This window comes from Bidens hawaiensis, unplaced genomic scaffold (assembly GCF_021521415.1).
Source record: "Bidens hawaiensis isolate Kalapana, Puna unplaced genomic scaffold, B.hawaiensis_p1.1 tig00058111_1, whole genome shotgun sequence".
Lineage (NCBI taxonomy): Eukaryota > Viridiplantae > Streptophyta > Magnoliopsida > Asterales > Asteraceae > Bidens > Bidens hawaiensis.
Window position 1 is genome coordinate 47716 of NW_027500500.1, and position 23380 is coordinate 71095.

Sequence of the window (23380 nt, forward strand, 5' to 3'; positions counted from 1 at the left end):
GATTTTTTAAATCGCATCATTCGATCACTCTCTTCTAAATTTGCGATGAAAGACTTGGGGCCATTACATCATTTTTTGGGTATCCATGTCACCCGTGATAAATCCGGTATGCTTCTCTCACAGTCTCAATATGCGTCAGATATACTAGCTCGAGCTTCTATGTCGTCATGCAAACCATGTGCTACTCCGGTTGAAACGGGTTCTAAATTAACTGCTGATTCCGGACCCCTAATTAATGATGCCACATCATACCGCAGTTTGGCCGGTGTGTTACAGTATCTCACGTTTACTAGACCTGATATTTCATATGCCGTTCAACAAGTATGTCTCTTCATGCATGCTCCACGGGAACAACATCTTGCTTTTCTACGACGTATCTTAAGATATCTGAAGGGGACCCTTGATTATGGGTTACGGCTCTCCTTGTCCTCTCTGACCACTTTGACAGCCTACTCTGATGCTGATTGGGGTGGCTGACCGGATTCCCATCGTTAAATGTCGGGTTATTGTGTATATTTGGGTAACAACTTGATTTCATGGTCGTCCAAACGTCAGCCCACGATCTCTCGGTCTAGTGCCGAGGCCGAGTACAGGGGGGTAGCTAATGCGGTGGCAGAGACCTTATGGATTCGAAATCTGTTATTGGAACTGCACGTGCCTCTTCAGCGCGCCACTATCGTTTACTGTGATAATGTCTCAGCCGTATACTTGTCTGGAAATCCGGTTCAACATCAAAGAACCAAACACATTGAGATAGACATCCATTTTGTTCGTGAGAAGGTAGACCTCGGACAAGTTCGTGTACTACATGTTCCGGCTCCGTATCAATATGCTGATATATTTACTAAAGGGTTACCACGGGAGCTCTTTCAGACTTTTCGGTCCAGTTTGAGTGTTCGGCAAAACCATGCTCAAACTGCAGGGGCGTATTAGAGTATTATATTAAGAATGGTATTTGGCCATATAATTGTATTATTTAGAATTATTTCCTTTCCATATTGGTAGGCATAGTTTGTTACACAAATCCCTTTAGATTGTACATTGACATTGGTAATCTCAAGCAATCATAATGCATTAGTAAACCTTTACGCAGTGGAACATTTTGGGCTCCATAACTCTCCCCAAAACGCACCCACACCGCCCCCCTCCTAAGTTTGGTAAAGTTTTGGGTTGGAGAGTTATGTAGATAACGCTAGCTTGTGAGAGAAAAGGAATTAAGCGTTAATGATTGAATGAAAGTTATGAGCTTTTTACACTGTATCACTTTTTACAGAACTCTCAAATACTGGCTGGACCGTCACGCGTCACAAAATACGTAAGTGTGAAAAATTATGATTGCGCATGGTCTTACCAAACTTGCACCAGAATTTGATGGATAAGTGGTAGATGAGTATATTCAAAAGCTGTAAATTGTAGATTTGTAGGTGTTTATTCGGGTAGTTAGCAGGGGGGCAGGGGCGTACCCAAGTAATGAATTGGTGCATGGCTTATTTTCATAATGCCAAGTGACACTCAAAAGAAATTTGATACCGACCTTATGATTTTATTTAGAGAGGAAAAGACACTTATATGGGTATGGTGTATAGCTTTCAAATCATATGGCAACATCGTTGTCACTTAAGGCCATGTGGGTATGGTGCATGGCTTCATTCCATGGCAAAGATTTGTCACATAAATTGATTTTTTTTACGGTTATTGTACCTTTAGAGAATTAAAATGAATTAAAAAAAATAATTTATTAAACATTATTATCATATATAAATACCATCAACCCTTTACTATTTTTATTCACTTAAACATGCCATCATTTTTACTCATGAGTGACCATTTCTACTAAAAGAGCTACTTAAAAGTTTTACATATATAAACCAATAAGTTTTATACATATATATATATATATATAGGGGAGTTATCATACAAAGTAAAAAATGGTACTAAACGTGCGAACTGAACAAAAATTGAAATTTTGGCGGTGGCATAATCGTAAATAACAGGACCTTGATTCTTCACGCTCCATAGATAAATATCACTCGATGTCTTCATCAAATTTAATTGCTTCATCAAATGGTTTTCCAAATTCCATCAAAATCGCTCGTTATCTTCATCAAATTATTTTGATTTTAGAATTAGAATTGTTTGCCGTACACTTCATTTTGAGTTTTGGGATCGTTTAATTGAGCCCACGTAATGCAATAACCAGTCGATTAAAGATATTGAAGTTTTTAGGGTTTTTAAAGAATGTTTAGATGTAGAAGACGATATGATCATTACTCTATTTATATAACTAGAGTAATTATGAAATCAAACAAATTATGAACCCATTGTTTCACAAATTACTCTACTTATTGATATTATTACTCTACTTGTAATATATAATTACGCTACTTGAAAATAAAAATTATTCTACTTGTAATTAAATTACATTACTTGTAACTGAAAATTATTCTACTTATAATAAAATTACACTACTTGTGATTGAAAATTACTCTACTTATAATATAAATTACACTACTCGAAATTGAAAATACTCTAATTTTGTATTTACTCACAATATCAGTTACATAATTACTCTACTTATGACAAAAATTACTCTATTTACATGTTAGGTCATAACATCCAATAATATAATTACTCTACTTAGGAAAATAATTACTCTAGTTATCATATGAAAACCTTTGAAGTGTAATACCCAGCAACATATCATACTCTGTTTTTTGAATTTTTGGTTCTTTTAAAATATCTCCGTTGAAAGCTTTAAATCATCAATCAATTTCATTTGCAAAAAGCTTTATTTGTTCAATTAGTTCAATTCAGAAGCTTCAAATTGATGGATTAGTACAATTTGCAAGCATTAATTTGTCTCTGTTGTGAACTTTTGTTCATGAAATTGATTTTTTTAATTGATTGATTGATTACGTATTTACAATTGATCGATTGATTTGGTATTTTAAATAATCAATTAAGTGTTTTATAGTTAATTGATTGATTTGAAAGTTTTAATTGTTTGATATGTTTGAAGCAAAAAGATGAAAGAGATGAAACTAGTTAACTACAAAAATGCCATCGCCATAAATTTGTGAAACCTTCAGTTCGCACGTTTTGTACAGTATTTTAGTTTGTATTTGATCCAAACCATATATATATATATAGGGTAAGGTTAAAATGAAAACCCACTTGAGTTGTGAAAACCCGCGAAAACCCTATGTAACGTTGTTTTTTTTTTGGAGAAGTATAGTTTGAAAACACTCTTGAGTTGTGAAAACTCTAGAAACCCATTATCAACCACATGTTTTTATTTAAAGATTAAATCTTGTGGTCTACAATTAAAGTTAATAAAGAAATGTAAAAGTTAATTTACATTTTCTCTCTCCTGAAAACATATATAAAAATTAGTAAAAAAATAGCAAAACATTTTTTTTTATGTTTTTGATGTTTTGTATTAAATGTAACAACATATATTATATGTAACAAAAAAAACGATGTTACATAGAGTTTTCACGGATTTTCACAACTCAAGTGGGTTTTCATTCTATACTTTGCATATATATATATATAAACTAACAAATATAATCCTGTTAGTTGTTACCAATGAGTTAATTGGACCACTACCCTTTAATCCATTATAAACCCATTACACAATGATCCATGAACCCAATAACCTTTACCCTTTTAAACAACCACCTGAAGGGAATCCCATAAATATGTGATATAGGTATTCAGGTATGGATTGAAAAAATATATACACCTGTTTAATCGAACTATGTACCCATGCTCGACGTTTAAACTATGTGAGATCGAGCTTTTTTCGAGCTATATCTCTAAAGCTTAAGCTTGATTCAACTTATTTCGAACTATATTTTTAAATCTCGAGCTTGGTTCGTTAGTAGCTTTTCACGCTTGAGTTTAGCTAATAAGATATTAGTTTATTTATGTATGTTTAAAACTATTTTTAAAAAATTTGTATATAACATGAAACATATTTAGTTATATTTATTAAAAGTGTGTATAGTAACATTATTAGGTAAATCTAATATTATATACATAAAAGTGATACAAATTAGGCTCATTTAAGCCCATGAGTCTACTCAATAGTATAAATTTATGGTTGGGCTCCTTTAAGCTTGGCTTGATTCAAGTTTTTGAAAAGCCGAACCGAGTAGCTCACGAGATACTCGGTTTACAATCTGGTATGAGACTTAGATTACCAAAATCCATATTGTGTGACCAATTTTCATCCTGAATCTTGAAATTTTGCATGATATTGAAAAATGTCATAATTATGATTTCAAGTTCTTTTATTCAAGTTTAATTTTATTAACTGATATAAAACTTATAACCGAATTTGAGGTTAAAATCAAGAGGAAACAGAAACACCAAGCATCATAAGCACTAACCATTTAGGACAAAATCATTTTGCAGAAACTTTTTTAGACAATACGATATCACAAGCGAAACTTTTTAACTAAATTTAAAAATTAAGCAACAATATTTATAAATTTGTTAATAATGTTTTCTTTTTCAACACAATTTACAGGAACATAATGGGTCCCACATCTTTATTCGAGTTGACAAACACAAGCAACAAAAAGGTTGAATTTTCAAAAGTTTCAGTCACATGTGATCATGTGATTTCTAAGCTGGGTGATATGTTATGTAGTAACACATGTTTAACAATTACATAAATTAATCTAAAAATAAATTTTATTTGACTTTTGAGGTATTTTTGAAGATTTTTTCATAATTTTTTTATGTGATTTCACGATACCTTTTTTTCTATTTTTAGACAATTTTTTCACTTTCCAGCCAGTTTTTTTTTTAATATTAATTAAAATCATATCAATAAAAAAAAACATTCAAACGATTACAATGAAGTTGCAGGTAAACGGCCAACAAGCTATGCCGCAACCCTTTTTTAGATAGCAAACCCAATCCTACTAAAAACAAAGTTTTGGTTCTTAAGAGCCGAAGAATTACTAAGCACAACCTGTTGAACACTGTTCAGGAAGTTCGCGGCCTCCGGGCTAAGAAACCAAATATGTCAAAGAAAAAGATGATAAGCATGTGTCAATTCTCTAAACAAGCTTCCTCATGTTTAGCAACCTTACTCAATGCCACCCTAACCTCGTGATTTCATAATTTTATGTACACTAGGCTAAAACATATTTTCATGATATTCTCTTAAACAATGATAGACCCAATTGAATTGGTGCATACACCACCAACTTCTAGAAATTAAACTTATAAAGCTAGAACAAGGTACAACTTATGATTAAGAATGTACAAACTAACATAGCATTATCACTCTGGATTCTAGATTGGGCTTATTTGATTTTAGGAAGATATTGTACCACTTTGAGTACGCATGGTCCAAAACAGAATGTCATTAAGTGCTTTAATGAATGTACAAAAGTTGTCCAAAAGTTCAGTGCCTTTACCAGTTTTATACTTATTTAAAGTACAAGTTAATAACATATCATTGTTTGAATTGTAAGAAATCAGGAAAATTGTTTTTTTAGTATAATTACAGGGAATTCTGACAAGATTTATTTTTTTAGTAATGTAATAGGTAAAAGGTCGTGTGTTATGATTAAGCTAGTGTTTGACTCCACTTGGCTTTAACACGTATCTGGCCACGAGGATCACTTGTTTGGTCATAACTTGAAACCGTGGTTGTTTTAAAACGCCAAAATCATTAACATTTGTATAAAAACACTCAAAAATACCAACTTCACATAATGTAAAACTTCTAATGCACTTAACCAATAACATACAAACTCAAAAATACAATACAACACACAAACTCAAATTCCATTAGTTAAGCATTGGGATCCTAGCCCATAGAGAGAGCCAAACCACAAGGACTTCACTTCTCAAACTACATTGTAATATAGCCTTGGATTAAAAAAAAAAAAAAAGATTTGCACACTCACAAAACAAGATTACACAAACAAACCCTTCAAACAACCATAATACATGACATATTACACAAGTTTGAAGCTTTCCAAGTCTTTAGAAACAAGTAGTTTCCAAAAAAGTAAATATCATAATCATATCCTTCAAAGATGAACCAAATATAAGTTTGGAAGATTAAACTTTATAGGATAATACAATATCTCTTTTCCTGAAATCCCTTAAACCCAACCATTCCCATAATTCTCACCAAACCCTTCATAAAACCTGAGTTCCAACCTCCCTCCAACCCGATCTTCATCGTCCACGTCATCATCGTCGTTGTAGTCATCCCATAATCCATCATCATCCAAGCTTTCATAATCAAACAACGAGTCTGAATCCGAATAATCCGAGATACTATGACCCTCGAACTGATCCACAACATGTGGGCCCAACACCTTGATCCTAAGGGCCCGCTTTTCGAGCCAATCTTGATTAAACTTCACATCCCAACACCCTCTAACATCCAAAAACTCAAGCTCTTTGCACCTGTTTATGATCTCAATCACGCATTCAGTGTCTATACAATTATATGCCAACTCAAGGTGCTTCAACTTCGACATGGTGGTGGCGATGGCCACTGCCTCTTCCACTTGTGGCCAACGCTCTTTTAAGTCTATAGGGTGCATGTTGCGGCGGAATCTTACAAGTGCCTTGCAAGATTCTCCTATTGCCGATAGTGAACGAGCGCTTATCTTGCAGCAGTAGCTTAAGTCCATGAATGTGACCGCCGAAAGCTTGCTTGATAGTTGTTCGACTATTGAATCGGTTATGTTACATCTTGGAATCTGCAATGTTTTTAGCGATCGCGCACTAATATAGCAAACAAGGTGGCCACAAAAGTTAAACAAAAGATTATAATCAGTATCTAGACAAATCAAAGTTTAATAATTAACTGCGAAAAAATATGATTCGAAAAAAAAAATGCCATTTCTGACACGACAAGAACCTAACAAGAAATTTGCGGGTTTGGGATAAATAAGTTCGGGTCAGTTTCATGTCAAACTCGTCGAACAAAACTGGTCGTGTTTGGGTTAACCCGGAAGGTTTGCGGGTTGACCAGTTTAACCCATTTATTTTATTTTTTTAATGAATTCAATGTGATAAATTAAATTGGTTGGGTATCTTCTACCAAAATTCAAAATTTAAAAAAAAAGAGGAAATTGGCATAAATTTATAACTAAAATGTAATTATTTTATGTAAATTTGTATTTTTTGCTGTGAAAATGTAAATTTAAAGTAATGTGAAAAGTGAAAACAGTTTAAAAAATAAAAATTTTTGGGTCAAATGGGTCGTGTTTGGGTCAACTGGCGAAAATGCATGTCATGTTCAAGTTCACATGTCTGACACAATTTTTAGGATCGTGCTGGGTTGGACCCGCCAACCCACAAGACCCATTTAACACCCTAAGTGAGACCCCTGACTCTATTATTATAACTTGTACAGTATACATTCTAGTCACCATATAACATAAAATGCGGCTCACAAAAATTAAGCATGATTGTGCTTATTAAAGTAGTAATACTAATAATCACCTTTGACTGTAACTTATCTTACAATTTATAAACAAAGTTAGATTACCAAACACTAAAAGTGAAAAAGATGATTACTTGAAACTCACACATCCAAACAAGCCATCAATACTAAACTTTAAAAACTAAAAAGAGAGTTCATGTAACAACTTACTTATCTGCAAGAAATGAGAAAGTTAGATCATTCAAGATGCCTGAAACAGTGACCTCCCGGACGGCCCCACCGCTTCGGGTAACAAGTAACCGGAGCATATGGTCAATGTGATCCGGGTTTGACCGAGAACTCCAGTCAAGAATGTTGATATGTTGCCAACAGTACGGGCCCGATACCGCTTGGTTCCATGATTTGCAAACTCTTGGGACAATTGTGAGTGTTTCTTGAAGTGATAAGTTACTAAATATTAATCCAAGTGCATCAGGCAACAGATCTGCCCAGTTTCTCAAATTCAGCCCTCCTTCCATTTATTAATTTCTGATTTCATCAAAAAAAATAATAAAAAATAGTTCTTTGAATGTTTCCCATTCAAGATTTTAGCTTTTTGTTTGGATTCTTTTCCACTTTGATACCATTTTAGAAGTTCAAAGTTGGCATGGTTTGTGTTTAAATTTAGTAAACCCTAAATGATTGTTTGTTAACAAAATAACAAGTCACTTTTGAATTGTTGACAAGTCAAAAAAGGTCAAATCTTGACCAGTGTTTTCAACATTTCAAAGAGTGATAGAGATCTTGAATCCAAGAGTGGTTGGGAGCTTGATTAAATATTATTAATCAAAACAGACATGTAAGGCTCATATAAAGTTCTTGAATTTTTTATATTAAGTTAACCAATTAAAGATTTGGATGAACAAAAAAGGGATTTTTACAACACAAATTAGAAAAAAAAATCATATCTTTAAATGGGAAAGAAGATATGAGATCTTGAATAATTAATAAAGAATCAATTTTTTATATCTAATCAGAGACAAAAAGTGAGGTTTCATTATTAAAATGTAATAACATTCCAAAAATCTTGAATCAAGCCAAGTGAAGTTGAAATGACAGTTTTATCCCCACCCATCTGAAATCTCAAATTTTTCCTTCAATCAAAGCCACAAAACTCAAATCCAGATAGAACCCATATTCAAAATCCACCAAACTAATCAAATGTGTTCTTGAATCAAGATTCATCAAGAAACCAAAAAAGATTCATACCCAGTTCAGATATTCAAACATTATTCTCATTTCCATTAAAACCAACCAAAAAAATCAGATTTTTATCATAATCAAGAACCAAGAACCTTAAAAACTGTAAGATGTATTATTACCTTGCAAGCAGAATGTGTCTTATTCCTTGTGTTGAAAAGGGTATATAATATAATGGATCAAACCATGTGGGTGTCTTGCAAGAATCAGAGAAAGATAGAAAGATGGGCAAGAAATCCAGAGATGGTAATGAAAAAATGAGCAGAAAACAAACAAGAAAAACAGGGGGTTACAAAGTGTGAAAGAAGCCACAAAAGTAATAATAATGATAATAAAAGCTTTGTGTTGTGTATGTAACTTGTAAAGATACAAGCTTACTAGTTTACTAGTTGTTTTCTGTATTTTAGTGAATGAATGCCCAAAAATATTGTTCAACAGAGAGAGTAGGTGGTGATTTTATTGTGGCTGTCCTTTCTTCCAATGCCAAAATCTTGAAATCCAATAAAGGTACAACCTTTAATGGATGGTGTACTGTTTTATATGCAGTGTTGTGTTGTGTTTGGAAAACTTGGTTGGTGAAAAAGGAATTATCTTTTATTGTTGATAGCTCGCAGAGATAAATAAATGTGAGTGTGGGGTTGGGTGTCCTTATGTGTGTGCCAATTCAATTAATGTAGAATTTTTGACTTTTTGTCAACAAATGTCAAAGTTTGACTTTTAAGGTTCATACCATTTATGCTTGTTTGGTTGTTACCAAACTTCATGCCCATGCTTTTTTGGCTTAGGGTCATAATTATCGTTTCATAGGTAAAAACATCTAAAGTAAAGTTTTATATATAAACTTAACTAGTTTTTTTTCCTGTGTGATGCGCCGCGTATGTGTAATTCATTAAACGTAGATTGTTGCAAGGGTGTTCAATGTACCCTAAACATAATGGCTACGTCCAACTACAACAAAACACAACATCAGTTTTAAATCATTCCGTTTGGTACCAAAGGTTTGGAAAGGGAAAGGATTACTTGAAATAGAAATCAGAAAGAAATGGGATGTATCTTATTAACGGAGCCGTTCAAAAAAGAATCTTGCAGACGGCGAGGACAGCATTTCCGACTCTGTTGCATACCATTTGAATCGCCTTCTCGTTGATTTAAATCGTCTTATTGTTCGTTTAGCACCACAAAGGAATAAAGAATAAAGCAGAAGACCGATGATTGTAAGAACTAATATCCTTATTAAAGATATAGTGCTAAAAGAAATACTCTTTGTTCATAATACCCTATAAAGATTTTGCTAAATGATGAATAGTGTCCTTTTATGACACAAAGCAAATCTCACAATTAATAGACATCAATATCTCTTAAAACTAATTAAATGCAAAAAATGAAATATAACATCTTAAGCATTTAAAACAGAATCATAATTTTAACAACGAACAATTTTTTTTCAATCACAAACTCTAGCATTTATCTTCCAACCTGTACATATAATTTTTCAGTTGCATGTTATTTGTGCTAGAATGGTTTGATTTTGGTAATTTAGCTAACTGGTTGAAGACACAAACCTAAAGTAAGGCATGTGGGTATGCCTTAACGTCTCATGCTGATTTGACAAGGGTTAACTAGTGGAACACCACTTTCTTCATGTATTAAGTGACGTTAAAGATAAGATGCGTTAAAGTGTTAAGGATCTTTATAATCACCCCCCCCCCCCCACCCACACACACACACACAATTTAAAAATTGTTTTAAAATTGAATTGAGAGGGGTTAAGGGATGTTTAATCATTTCTTAGAGTGAGGCATAGTGAAAGAGAATAAAGTGAGTGGCGTGTTACATACGTGTAGTTAAGGGACGTGAATGTATATCTCATGGCCAAAATTAATTCATAAATTAATACTGTAACCATAGACCAAAATCAAAGTAATAATATAATCTCTGGGGTTTGAGCATGAGCATAGCTCACACATAGATGCTAAGGGTAACAAAAATTTCTATATTTTTAATTTCATGTTTTAGTTATGTATTGTATTTTGTTGGTGCATCCACTTTTATGATTGTGACATTGCACATGTTGGTTGTTTGAACTTATTTTTCCTGTGCTACAGCTAGCCACATCTATTCGTGGTCAAGACGTCTTAAAACTTAGAATATCCCTGGATATATCCTAGAAATGCATCACACAATGTGTAAGCTTTATGTCAATTAAGTATTATATGCTAGAGAACATAAAATGGTTATAATCATTTATATATAGATCCTGAATTTCTTAAAAATTTAGTCCAGTCCTCATAATGTTCGGTTCGGTATCAGTACCGTAAGAAAAAATTCAGTAAATACCGTTACCAAGCCGAGCTATACCAATACTGAAACCTCAAATAGTATGGTTACGACAATACTGGCAGTACCCATTTTGGTACCGGTATATGGTTTGCTTATCCATAGTTATCTATATTATTACATTATAATAGAGATATGCAACTCTTTACCTCCCTACATTCTCTCATCATAACACGTACACGCCTTAATATTAATTGTAATTGAATTCTCCGACATCCTTCCATGTTCATGTTCCGGCACCCTTGGTAGTTTACCCCAACCCTCGCCTGAGCATCCCAGCAGACCACCTTTAATTATGACTGACCATTTTTAATTAATTATCGGTTTCAATCATCAATCCATAGCACACCACCATTCAATTTTCAATTCTTTGCTTCTCGAAAACCACCCACCCTCTTCTACTATTGATCAATTTCATCATGTTTATACGAATTGCAGGTTCTGTGGTTCCGCAGGAAGAAGGGTAAGTCAAATTTCTTTTACATTCGACACGAAAGTCGATGCTATTATGCTGATGATCATACCTGTGTTTGCTTGTAACAGAAACGTCATCTTCTCAATTAACGATGATCCAATAATCACCCTTCCTTTGCTTATGAATTCCGTGAGTTTTTTGGTTAAATTCTGGCTTTTATAACATCTTCATTCTACTTCAAAATTGGGGAATTTTAGCATAATATTCTTCTTCAATTTGAGCGTAATGGACTTGTATAGCATGTCTGAGTTTCATTTTCTAGGTTTTGTAGAATTACATAATTAAGGTTTAATGATTATGATGAATTGAATTGAAATTAGGAGCTTGATTACATGTTTTAGGTTAAAATTGTGTTATTCTATGCAATTGTTTCATCAATGTTGTCGAATTGAATTCCAATTGATGTACTTCAGGTGCTTAATTACATGTTTTAACGGGAGGAGAGGTGGGGAAAGTAAGTTTGTGACGGTGTTTACAGAAATTGATCGAGGGTCTAATAATATGATGTTTAATGGTGGTTCAAGCTCAACATGACCGCTGGCAATTCGTGGCGGTACAAGGCTTGGCGGTTTGATGTGAAAAGATGGGAAGGCCATTTCATTCATATATATCACTACATCATTACAATGAGACACATATATACAAATCCAACGCCATCAACAAGTTCCCATACCAAACGATATCTGTAATTTCTCCACTATGTGTATGAAGGCGGTGCCGATTTGTAGCCGTCTAGGATTCAGGTTCCGGTTTCCGGTCGTCTATGTGTTTCTTGCTACTCGGGTTTGTTATTTAATATTAGCTACCTTTGTTTCTTGCATAAACAGACTCTTTCACTCAAAGTAAATATTCACTGGGTATGTTTGGCAAAACTAGCTGGTGGCTGGAAATTGGAGGCTGGAAGCTGGTAGCTGTAGCCTTTTAGATATATTTAAGTATTTGACAGAGTAGTTGGAGCTTTTAATAAAATATATAAAATAACCAAAATGGGCATAACTAAAAAACATAATGGTAAACGTAATCTCACACACACACACACACACACACACACATATATGTGTGTGTATAAGTTTTTTCTCAAATAAATAAAGCATGGTTATTTTCTATTAAATAAAACATAGTCATTGGCAAAGAGTCGAGAATAAAATATAATATTATTAAATCATTATTGTCGTGCATTCCATATCAAAGTAGCAATATTGTTGCGAACATGTTTCATCTCATTCGTTGTTCCTTCAAAAAGACCACTGGTGCTTGTGTCATGGTTACTAACATCATGAAGTTCATCTCGTGGTATGTAGTTTGGATGTTGCTCCATTATAGTAAACATGATATCTTCTTGAGAATTACGTATATAGTTATGCAATGCAAATGTTGCCATGATAACATCAATTTGTGTTTGCACGCTATACTTGGGCATTGTACCAGGTATCTTAAATCGTTTCTTCAAAATTCCAAATGACCTCTCAATATAACTTCGTAAAGATGAATGTGACCGGTTGAAAGCTTCTTGCATATTATTCGGGGGCTCCCTTTGAAATTGAGATTGATGGTATCTTGTCTTGGAATATGGAACAAGGTACCCTTTTCTGCCTGGATATCCTTTATCAACCAAATAATATCTACCTGATAAAGGAGTTGAAAAACAAAAGACGTTGGAATTCATTAAAAGTAACATGAAAAAGTTCCAAATACATGTGTAAAAAATTATAAATATTACCTTCAGGTGGGTGTGGGAGGTTGAATTTACTATCTTGGGTCGTGTTAATGAAAACGCGTGTGCCATATGCTGAACCCTCCCATCCGATCGAAAGCCAAAAGTATATAAGTATAAAAGAAAATCAAAAGCCAACCTAATTCCAAAGTCAAAAGTCCAAATTAGAATACAGGCCACTTCCGTTTCTGCATAACTTCAAAGTATAAACAAAGATACACAAAGACCCGTCCCAAAACCCATCGGGTATCGGATAGCCGCGGGTTTCGGGTTTCTATCGGATTTAACAAATTACCATTATGTTATCTTTCGCTTCAATCGTCTTAACTATAGCTTATTATATACTAAGATGAAGATGCCACATAATTGTTCCAACTATTTTTGTGTTAGTATTTAGAATATGCGTATGGTCAAAATTCCTCTCAGTGGGCTTCACAAACTCATTCCATTATGACTGCACATTTTAGATCTTTTTTTCCTACTTTAAACTAGATGTTTCAACTATAAAAAATAAAGATATTAAACTGTACCATTATCCCTACAAATTTTACTAATAAACCCATTATTAACTATTTACTCAAGTTGTTTTACATGATGCTTTGCATTCAATGCGCAGCTCAAGAACAATCATCATTAACTATAACTAACGAGCCGAGCTCAGGAAATACCGGTACCGTACCGATCCCGAAACTCAAAAATTTGGTACCGATTCGGTACCGATTTCGATACCGGTACCGGTACCGGTTCGTTACCTGAACCGAATTTGCCCATCCCTACTTCCGATTAGGCAATTAATCTAAAATATACAGAAACATGATTAAGTAAAGGGCCTTCTGATTTCATTCTTTCAATTCATGAAAACTATTTGTCAAAATATAATACAAACAAGTTAATTGCCATTCACACACACCAGATTGCACCAAAATAATTGCATAATACCTCACAATAGGATGACTAACAATCATTCCCAAATCAACTGTTTACACTCCATAGAACGATTCTAACACATCTATCGCACATGGGTAAGTATCATCAATAAACATAACAGCTTAATCATGCGTAATCAATTAAATCAGAAACAAGTAATAATCAAAGATCAGATTTGGATTAAGCACGAATTCACGAAGGATCAGATTTGAAATCAGAAACAAGTAATAATCACCTTTACTTTCACTGCTGTTAGATCACGAAACCTCCTTGCTTGCAGAAACCTTATAGAATTGGAAGCCTATTAATTTGGATTGATAATTGATAGATGATAAGACGGTGAAGGAAGGTGGGATTGATAAATATATACAGGAAGGTTATTTAGATAATTATAAACCCTAAAAGCTTGTAGATGTTTTAAATGAAGCGTTTCAATTAGGAGCTTTATCTCAAAATTTAAAAACTTTAAGCTCCTCTAACCAAACAATACTTTTTAGATAATATGAGCTTTTTCTAAAAAGCTTGAAGCTTAAAGTCCCTAAAAGCTCTAAAAGTTCCTTGCCAAACATACCCACTGTGACGGATGCAAGAATAAAATCAAGAAAATACTAAAAAAAAAAAAAATTGAAGGTAAATCTAGATCCTTATTCTTTAAAGATTGATTATTTTAATTTATTTTTATAACTCTTTAGGCTATACACATTGTTGTACATTTTTACTTATAATTGTTTTTAGCTCAGCTATACTCATTCATCTATTGCTCATATAGTAAAAAAAAAAAAAAGCATGGTTTTAATGTTGAAGGATGTTTCATGTTTTTGCAGGGGATTGACTTGAAGAATCATCGATGAGGCTGTTGACCATCATATGTGAGTGTTACATGATTGGGTTTGAGAGTGCAATGGCTTTAAATGTAAGTCCAAAATGCTCGCTGTATATTCAGTTTTTGTTAAACCTTCTTCTTTCTATAATTGTTACGGTTTTTAAACGTTTCAGATTATACTCGGTATAAAACTTGGAATGGAAGAACCTTAAGAGGTGATATCAAAAGTGAAAGCGCGCGACCAGATGTAGAAGGTTTATGCGCATCGAAAGTGAAAACTCACGGGTCTTCTGATCCGACCCTTGCTTTTAAGGTATTGGACTAAAAAAAACTGTTCAAGTGGGTCAAACGGTTCAAACTTTACCCAAATTTTGTTTTAGGTTCACCCGACATGACCCTTTTTTACCTGTCCATTTTTGCCACCTCTATGGTTATGATTCTACTTATTTAAAAAATACTTTATGTCAAATTACTTTAGTGCCGGGATTTTTAATTTATATCTTTTTTCTTTACTTTTTATTATTTTTAAATTTACTATTAAAGGACTGTTTAAAAGAAGAATCATATGGAGCGGAAGAAATCAAGAAAATCACTCTTAAAAGCTTGGATTTTAATATATGTTGAGTGCTGACTCAGACTCTTTACTTGATGTGCTAAAAGCTCTTAAACATTTCAAGTTACTCCAGGCAATTCTTTATCTAACTTTAACCCATTTTTACCCGTTTCAGATGTGGCATGTTTGACCCGTTTTGTAATAATTCATTACCTGATTTAACATTTTTATTACAATTATATCTTATTTACTAATGCAGACCATGTTTAGTGACATATTCATAATTTTATTCCTATTAAGTCGTTTTTTAGATGCTCCATTCATATATTTTTTTTGGCTCGGTTTAGGGCTGTTGCAGCTTGGTTCAAGTCAGGTCTGCTTGGCTAGAAAAATACCATATTTATAAGAAATGTATATACATAACCTATCCGAGTATATGCATTTTAAAAGACGCGATGCATAAATTATCCGTACATACGAGTTCAACTGTAATTTTGAGGTGGGATTAAAGTTATGTAACAAAGTTTAGTGGTTAGTATAATTTTTAGTCATGTTCTGATGTTGTCTACGCGAATTATGGACTCTACACCATAACTTTTTAGTCATCTAATCGCTTGTCATTTTAAACAAAACTCATGTCGACGTGCTACAAACCAAATTCCCGTTGTGTCCCCGCGCAGCGCGCGGGCACCACCACTAGTATATATATATAAAAGCATTCTCAACATGTTTCCTAAAAATATGCGAGAGAGATTTGCAAATTATATAGTATGGTTATGAGTGATTGTGGGTAAAGGAAACAAAAAATGTTATATGAGAAAGTTAAATTTCGGGTTTCACTATTCATACCATATAACTGTTTAATATTTTCTTAAAGTGGTTGTGATTGAAGCAAAGAGAAAATATAATGATAAAGATATATAAAGTATTACAAGGAACGACCGAAATAGCCCATATCGGTTCACTCGGAAAATATTCGGAAATAATACCCGAGATCATATTGCGCCTAAGGAACTCATCTCAGCAAAATAAGGTCGGACTCACATATTGTTCGTCGGACAAAGATTAGTAAGTGGCACATGACCCATGAGGCCTAGACCGGGATACTTAAACAGGAGACAAACATGAATGGCGAAATGTCAGAACACGTGGAATCCTCAAAGAAGGGTCATGTCATGCATTAAATGCCCTAGATCATATCATATGGGAAGATATTTAAGGAGCAACACTCGTCAAACGATGAATCATTTAGTTTGATAGTATATGTATATGTAATTGTGCATCTGATAGTAACGGGTTTGTCCCGACACGATCAATATTGCATTGAATTCACTTACCCCCTTCTCAGCATTGAATTCACTTACCCCCTTCTCATATAGAAAGATTCACTCCAATATGAAAGAGACATTGAATGAATTCCAACTACAACTTTGCATTCACGCTGGCCTAGGTGACCCCGTCAGTGGTGATAGTCATCCTTGGAAGAAAGTCTAACGACGACCTAGCAAAGCCTCTTTGTCCGCCTAGTTCCATCGTGCTGTCATCCTGATATTTCCTCTAAAGCTGAAGATCTCTTCAGGGTGGGGAGTACAAAGGAATAACAGACCCAGGTGACCGTATATACTCCTTCACAAGTGCAACCAGAATAGATCAGTGAGCATGGTGTCATATGCTCGCCCAGGCAGGGTGTGGTTCAATAAATTTCCAACAACTAGCATCGATAGTTTTGAAGAGTTGAAGAAAGGTTTTATGATATGTTTCAACCAACATGAGAAAATGGAGAGGAATCCAAATGAAGTTCTTTAAATCCGAAGAAGGGATGATGAAAAGGTGACACAATTTTTTGTTTTAAGAAAAAAGGTTTATTAGAGAAAGCATGCAAATAAAATAAGATTATCTGAAGATCATGAAGATAAGCAGATTCATTAATATGGTCCACAATGCACACTTATGTGAGAAGGTAAGTGAAGAAATGCCAAAGTCTTTCAATGTGTTAATACACAATTATTCGAGGAAAGATGAATGAAAACTTCTGTATACCAACAACCAAAAACGACACTTAAACCTAAAAGAAATGTGTTCACACCATATGCTTGGCCTTTAGTCTAGAGGCATTAGGAGAGGCGATAACTCTTGCAACTAAAATAGATAAACATAGTTTCCAAAAACCAGAGACCATTAGGGCCAAAGCTCCCCCTAATGCTTTGTGTTGTGATTTCACAAACGAAAGAGGCCATATCACAGACAACTGCTTCAATTTGAAAAGAAAATTTGAGTTGAAGTTAATTACGAAAAGTTGACGCATCTGTAAAGAAAACACAGAAGCCACATCCGGAATCGCGCCAAATATGATCTCGGGGGCAATGAAGATGTCTGAGGGGAAATCAATATGATATGAAATAGGGATAGTGAAGTTATCAGACTGTCCAGGAAGAGAACCCGAGTTAAAGAAATTCACAATTGAAAAAACTACTGCTAATATTTCCCACCTTGAATGAAAAAATTAGGAAAGTCGGACTTGCATCACATCAACCAATGCGATTGTCACAGGGTGCAACGAATTCAGGTGGACAAAGGAAGTAGGGTAGAAGTGTTATACGAAAATTGCTTCATTCAATTGGTTGAAGAAATTTTAAAGACACCTGGAAGAAGACCCGAGGCTGTAAGTGTGCTTTTCAAGAGAAATGGATGCAGCTTTCGTAAAGGCGTGCTTTTGGAGATATAAGGTGTAGAACCACTGTATATTTGATGATATCAGTGGTAAGGGCACGCTAAATGTATCATAAGATATTAGGGAGCCCAGATTGTTCATGCTTTGGGTGAAATTGTGTCCACCATACACGGGGAGATGAAATCCAAGTCCGATAGGTATGTCGCCACACTATGCTCGTCAAAGGAACTTGTTGCAACTGTATCAACTTGTGGAGGTCCAAGGCAAATCCATAAAAACCCAAGTGAAGAAGAATGGGTATTAAAGGCACAACTCCCAGGGCAAACCATCAAGGTAGGGACTAGGGAGTAACTTGTCCCAAAAGGCGAAGTCCGAACTTAAAGAACTCTTGTTTTCTCTCATTCTCTATACTCATCCACTGCTCTCGTTCTACATGAGCACTACCATTTTTATGTTCGTTTATGATCATTTATGTTTGTTTATGTCTGTCATCTTCACTTAAGTTCATTTGTATTCATCTTAAAAGTTAACAAATAAACACAAATGAACATGATCAAATTCATTTCCTTAACGAATGAATAAAGACGTAAAATTCTGTTTTGGTTATGTGTTCACGAACTATTTGCTTGTCTGCTAAAATCTTAATGAACAAACACAGACAAAACATTATCCGGTTCCATCTGTTTACATACCTTGTTCATTTCTCATCTCAACGGCGCTAGATAAGACATACCAGACTACCGGTTTTGGTGAAAACCCGTTTTGTTCAACTCTACGCATGTGTGCTTTTTCAACAAAATAAAGTTCATTTAATTATTATTATTATTGAACAGCCAAATGTGAAACTTATTAACCAAACTCGAAAGTCGAAACTTGAGTACATTGGCCAATCTGTGTAGTCTTTTATTCGAATCAACTAGAAAAGGGCCCACTACTTTTCCCCATGTTTTGTTTAGCCCAAATTGTTGGGTTTCTCCAATTATTATTTATAAGTTAGGGCCCATTAATCTGCTTTACCTTTGAACTGGACTTCTATGAGTCCGACTACCAAGTACCAAGTACCAACTTATGTTTATTGAAGTTGTTTTTGCATCCCAACTTCTAGACTTAACAATGAACCGTGAGACTGATGATCTACACTCTACCAGTGGAAAACTTGACACGAATATAAAAAATAATCAGGATTTTAGTCAATCAGTGTAGCATTTAACAAGTGATCTTTTTTTTACAAAAAATACACGTTTGTCCTTGAAAGTTATTTTGGCAAATTTTCCTCTTCCAGGATTAGAACCCGTGACCACCTCACGAAGAAAACCTTTTGAAAAACTTCCCTGAACACCCGAGTGGCGATGACAACAAATGATCATAAATAAAGACTATTTAATTGGATCCAGATATAGTAAAAATCTTGACTTAGACAAAAGTAATTCAAGTTTTTTTCCACATTGCTATCCGACAGCTAATGTCAAATGTCAATGGCATTCCATTCATTGTATCCATTCCCATTTAATCCGGTATTAAAGACTATATATCCCAATCCAATTATAGCAAAACTTCTGTAAACAAATACTCTTGGGAATTTTGGAAACTAGTGTTACTTTTAAAACTAATTGTAAAAGTACTCAATTCTTTAAGGTACGATAACCGAGACTAGTGCGGCTTTAATAGATTATAATTTCTTACATACAAAGAGGGCTCAATTCATGTAGAGTGTAGCATTTAATCGTTTATAAAACATTAAAAAAATTCGTATTTTTTTCTCGAAAAGAAAAAATAAATTTTATTAAAAGAAGAAAAATATATGTGAATACTTTTATGACTTATGACTAAAAAGTAAAAACACTATGTGATAAACAGAATTATATAAAGATAGATGTTTATATACTATTATGTTTTATAAATAAAAAATATTAATTGCCGTTCTATATTATCTCAAAGCAAACATTAAACTAAACAACATATAACTTTAAACAATTGAATAACTATAATTGACACGTCATCTTCCAAGTCATCCTCACACAAGTGTCTTGCACGTCGAAGTGTTGGGGTCCCACATAGCCGGCAACAAATACTTACGCCCGTTCGCACCTTGCGCATTATAGCTAGCCTTGGTCTTCTTATCCACCAAAACCTTTCCCGGGTATCCCGGGTACGAACCCGACCCGAATATCCCGGTGCAAGCCGTAACCGCTTCCAACGGAGCGGTAACCGGACCCTGAAAATACCCGCCCTTGAACGGGTTCGTCACCGTCCCAGCCAAAACGGTCGCAATATTAATCACCATACCATCAACGCCCACGTCACTGTTTGGTGCAACCAACGGCGGATCTTTTGGTCCGTAAATTGGTTGCGCGAACGGCCACGCACATTGATCTGGACACTGCGTGGCCGAGTTACCAACCCACGCGTATGCAAAGTTATGGCCCTTGTTCACACGTGTGGACCCGTGGGTCCCACACCGGTTCATGCAAAAACCTTCTACAGTGACGTCAGCTGATGTCAGCACTAGGCTTATTACATTAGCCCCTTTATTTTTGGAAGCTAATGAAATAAGATCGAAATCTTTTAGTGATTTTCCAAGAGTATACTGTTCATCAACTATTTGTTTCCCTAGTTGAATACTCCGCGGCCCACCTTTGTAGTTCCTGGTGGTCTGCCACCAGGACGAGGCTGAGGGTCGTGGAGGGGACTGTGTGTTGAGTGATGTGATAAAGTCGGTTATTATTGATTTTTGGATGGGAGTAAAATGGCCGTACCAAAGAAGGTTAACGTTAATTCTACCATTGAGGAGGGATCCTTTGTGGTATTTGAGGATGGTGACCGGTGGTTGTAGAACGGCTAGTTGTCGTGGGATTGTGGCGGAGCATGGGTGGATTATGGTGGAGATGAGGAGGAGGGAGGATGCTAAGAATGTTAAGGAGGATATGGAGATGGTATGCATGGTGTTAATTGGAAAGTACGATGATATGGAATATGTGTTGTGTGTTAGGGGTATTTATGGTGTTAGGGTTTAAGGGGAAAAAGCTGGATGCATGTTAATTGCTAAGTGGATTGGAAAAACGCGTCGTGTTGACTTGGTTGGGGGAGTGTATACATCATGTATGATTAAGTTCAACCTCTTCACTTTTATAATTTTCTTTTTTTCTAAAATAGTGTTGATTAAAAATTTAAAATAAAAGACAAATGTTTTTCATTTATATTTAATCAATCCAATTAGTTTTTACTTAATTTACTCATTATAACTTTCTATTGCCAACTGATCAATATAATTCTGTGTTCTTTTTTTAGTTAACCCTAGCTTTAGCTTTCTAAACAAACCGAATAGCTGGTGAATCGTTTGACATGAAATTCGTTTACTTAATTTCAGTATTAATTCAATTCAATTTTGGACGTGTTAATTTGGTAATACTTTAAAATTAAATTGATTTCTTGTTTAGATTACATCGAAACAGAAGGCAAGCGGGCAACAAGTTGCGCCGCTACCCCTTTTTTGAATTGCAAAACCCAATCTTTTAAAAACTACATTTACTGATTTTGGAGTCATAACATTACTATGCATGACCCGCTGAACACGGGTAAGTAGCTCCACAGCTTCAGGCGCGAGGAAACCAAAAGTGTCAAAAGCAAAAGGAATAAATACATGTTGGTTTTCAAGACACGCCTTCTCGTGTTTTGCCACCTTACATGAAGCAGCTTTTAATGCGGCTTGACCGGCTGCGAAACCACTACTCCCTAAGCCCACCAAAGGGGAAACCCCTGTTAAATCCACACACACGTGTTTCCCTCCTATCCATCCAAACACCAAAATGTCAGCCGGTTGAAGAGATGATCTTCCCTCCGACGGGTCAGTCAGGAAATTCACAGGTGCTTCTTTCTTAACAGAAATTCCAGCCCGCCTGAATATATCAAAGAGCACATCCCTAACCAGATCGTGTCAGTACTTGAACCTAGGAGCTCTTTACAGTGCACCGCGTGCTTCCCATATGAGTCTAAACACGCCTTACGACAAACACGACATATCTCATCAACCAGGAATAAAGGAATCATGAGGCGATGCTTAAGGATAGTACGATACTCCACTGTAGACATATGCTGGCCTAACCCATCTATAGGGATATTAATTTAAATGTTAAATCTTTTCATATGTTTTTAAAAAATATATTGATCAAACTTTTATAAATATTTTTGATTCAACGATACTATTTATTACTGATAATATAATTTTAGTCGGTTGAACAAGAAAAGAAAATCAAGCGAAAATAAAATGCCCATAGAAAGTGAATATTCACTCCCAAAAATATGTGGGCATTCAAAAGTGTGGTGGTGGAGGGGGATGACATTTGTCAATTTTGGATTAATTTATACTTGTATTCTTAATGTAAACCTGATCCGTTTTGTATCCCGAACCTTTCGATATTATTAAAATGATGAATTTTATGTTACATATTTGTTTTATAGTTGTCGGATCTAAAAAAAACACCCCTTTCGGTTCTTAAAATGCCCCGAAATGGCTCAAAACGAACTCCAGGGATTAAAACTACCAAAATAGAGACTTGAAAGACCCATTTGTAGTTTGTGCTTTCTTGGGTTTTTTTAAACAACCCATTTTCATGCAACACCCTTTATGAAAGACCCATTCAACTTACTCTATATATACACACGCATCTTCTTCATTTGTGCTTGCTCATTTCCTCATTTCTCTCTCAAATTCTTGAATTCTAAGGTTGTTATTCATAGTTTGACTCTCAAGGTCAAACTAAGCTAACATTTCATTTTAACTAACTTCTCGATACTTAAAGCTTGATGTTACAACATATACAACATATATATAATATACACTCCTTGTTTACCTTCGGTCTTTCATTTCTCCGGTCTTGGCCGGTTGAAATGTCGGGCTAGTAAGGCAAGGTTACATGGAGGACTTGTTTATATATTTAACAAATCTAACCATATAACTTGTTATACTTGCTTAACTTCTGCATATTTTAGTTTATTGTTCATATTTGTCAAGTTCCATGGTATTGGGTATGTGTTGACTAGCCTCAGTTTCATCCCGAGTTGAGAACCGAACCAAAAACCGAACTTTCGTTTAAAAGCTTTATTGTTAACTTTTTGAATGTTTTGAGTATTATTATTTATAAGTTATTTTACCAGTTCCATGGTAATTGGGTATGTGGTAACCATCCTCGGTCTTATTTCGAGTCAATGACCG

At 34.7% G+C, this 23380-nt stretch overlaps 1 protein-coding gene and 1 pseudogene across 1 annotated transcript; both read right to left on the reverse strand.

The window, feature by feature from the left end:
* Positions 1-6131: 6131 nt before the first annotated feature.
* Positions 6132-8842, reverse strand: LOC143602195 (F-box protein FBW2-like). Its single transcript, XM_077079394.1, has 3 exons — positions 8791-8842; positions 7640-7957; positions 6132-6765 (listed from the first exon to the last, which is right to left on the reverse strand). Exons 2-3 carry the CDS (start codon positions 7945-7947, stop codon positions 6132-6134), a joined length of 942 nt encoding a protein of 313 aa, XP_076935509.1. The 5' UTR covers positions 7948-7957; positions 8791-8842.
* An 11262-nt stretch (positions 8843-20104) lies between these two features.
* LOC143602196 (protein EXORDIUM-like 2 pseudogene) lies at positions 20105-21138 on the reverse strand (annotated as a pseudogene).
* Positions 21139-23380: the final 2242 nt, after the last annotated feature.

Coding starts and splice junctions, on each gene's coding strand:
- LOC143602195 (XM_077079394.1), bottom strand. CDS start 7,947: ATGGAAGGAGGGCTGAATTTGAGAAACTGGGCAGATCTGTTGCCTGAT. Junction 6,766..7,639: donor TTCTCATTTCTTGCAGATAA/GTAAGTTGTTAC, acceptor TTGCTATATTAG/TGCGCGATCGCTAAAAACAT.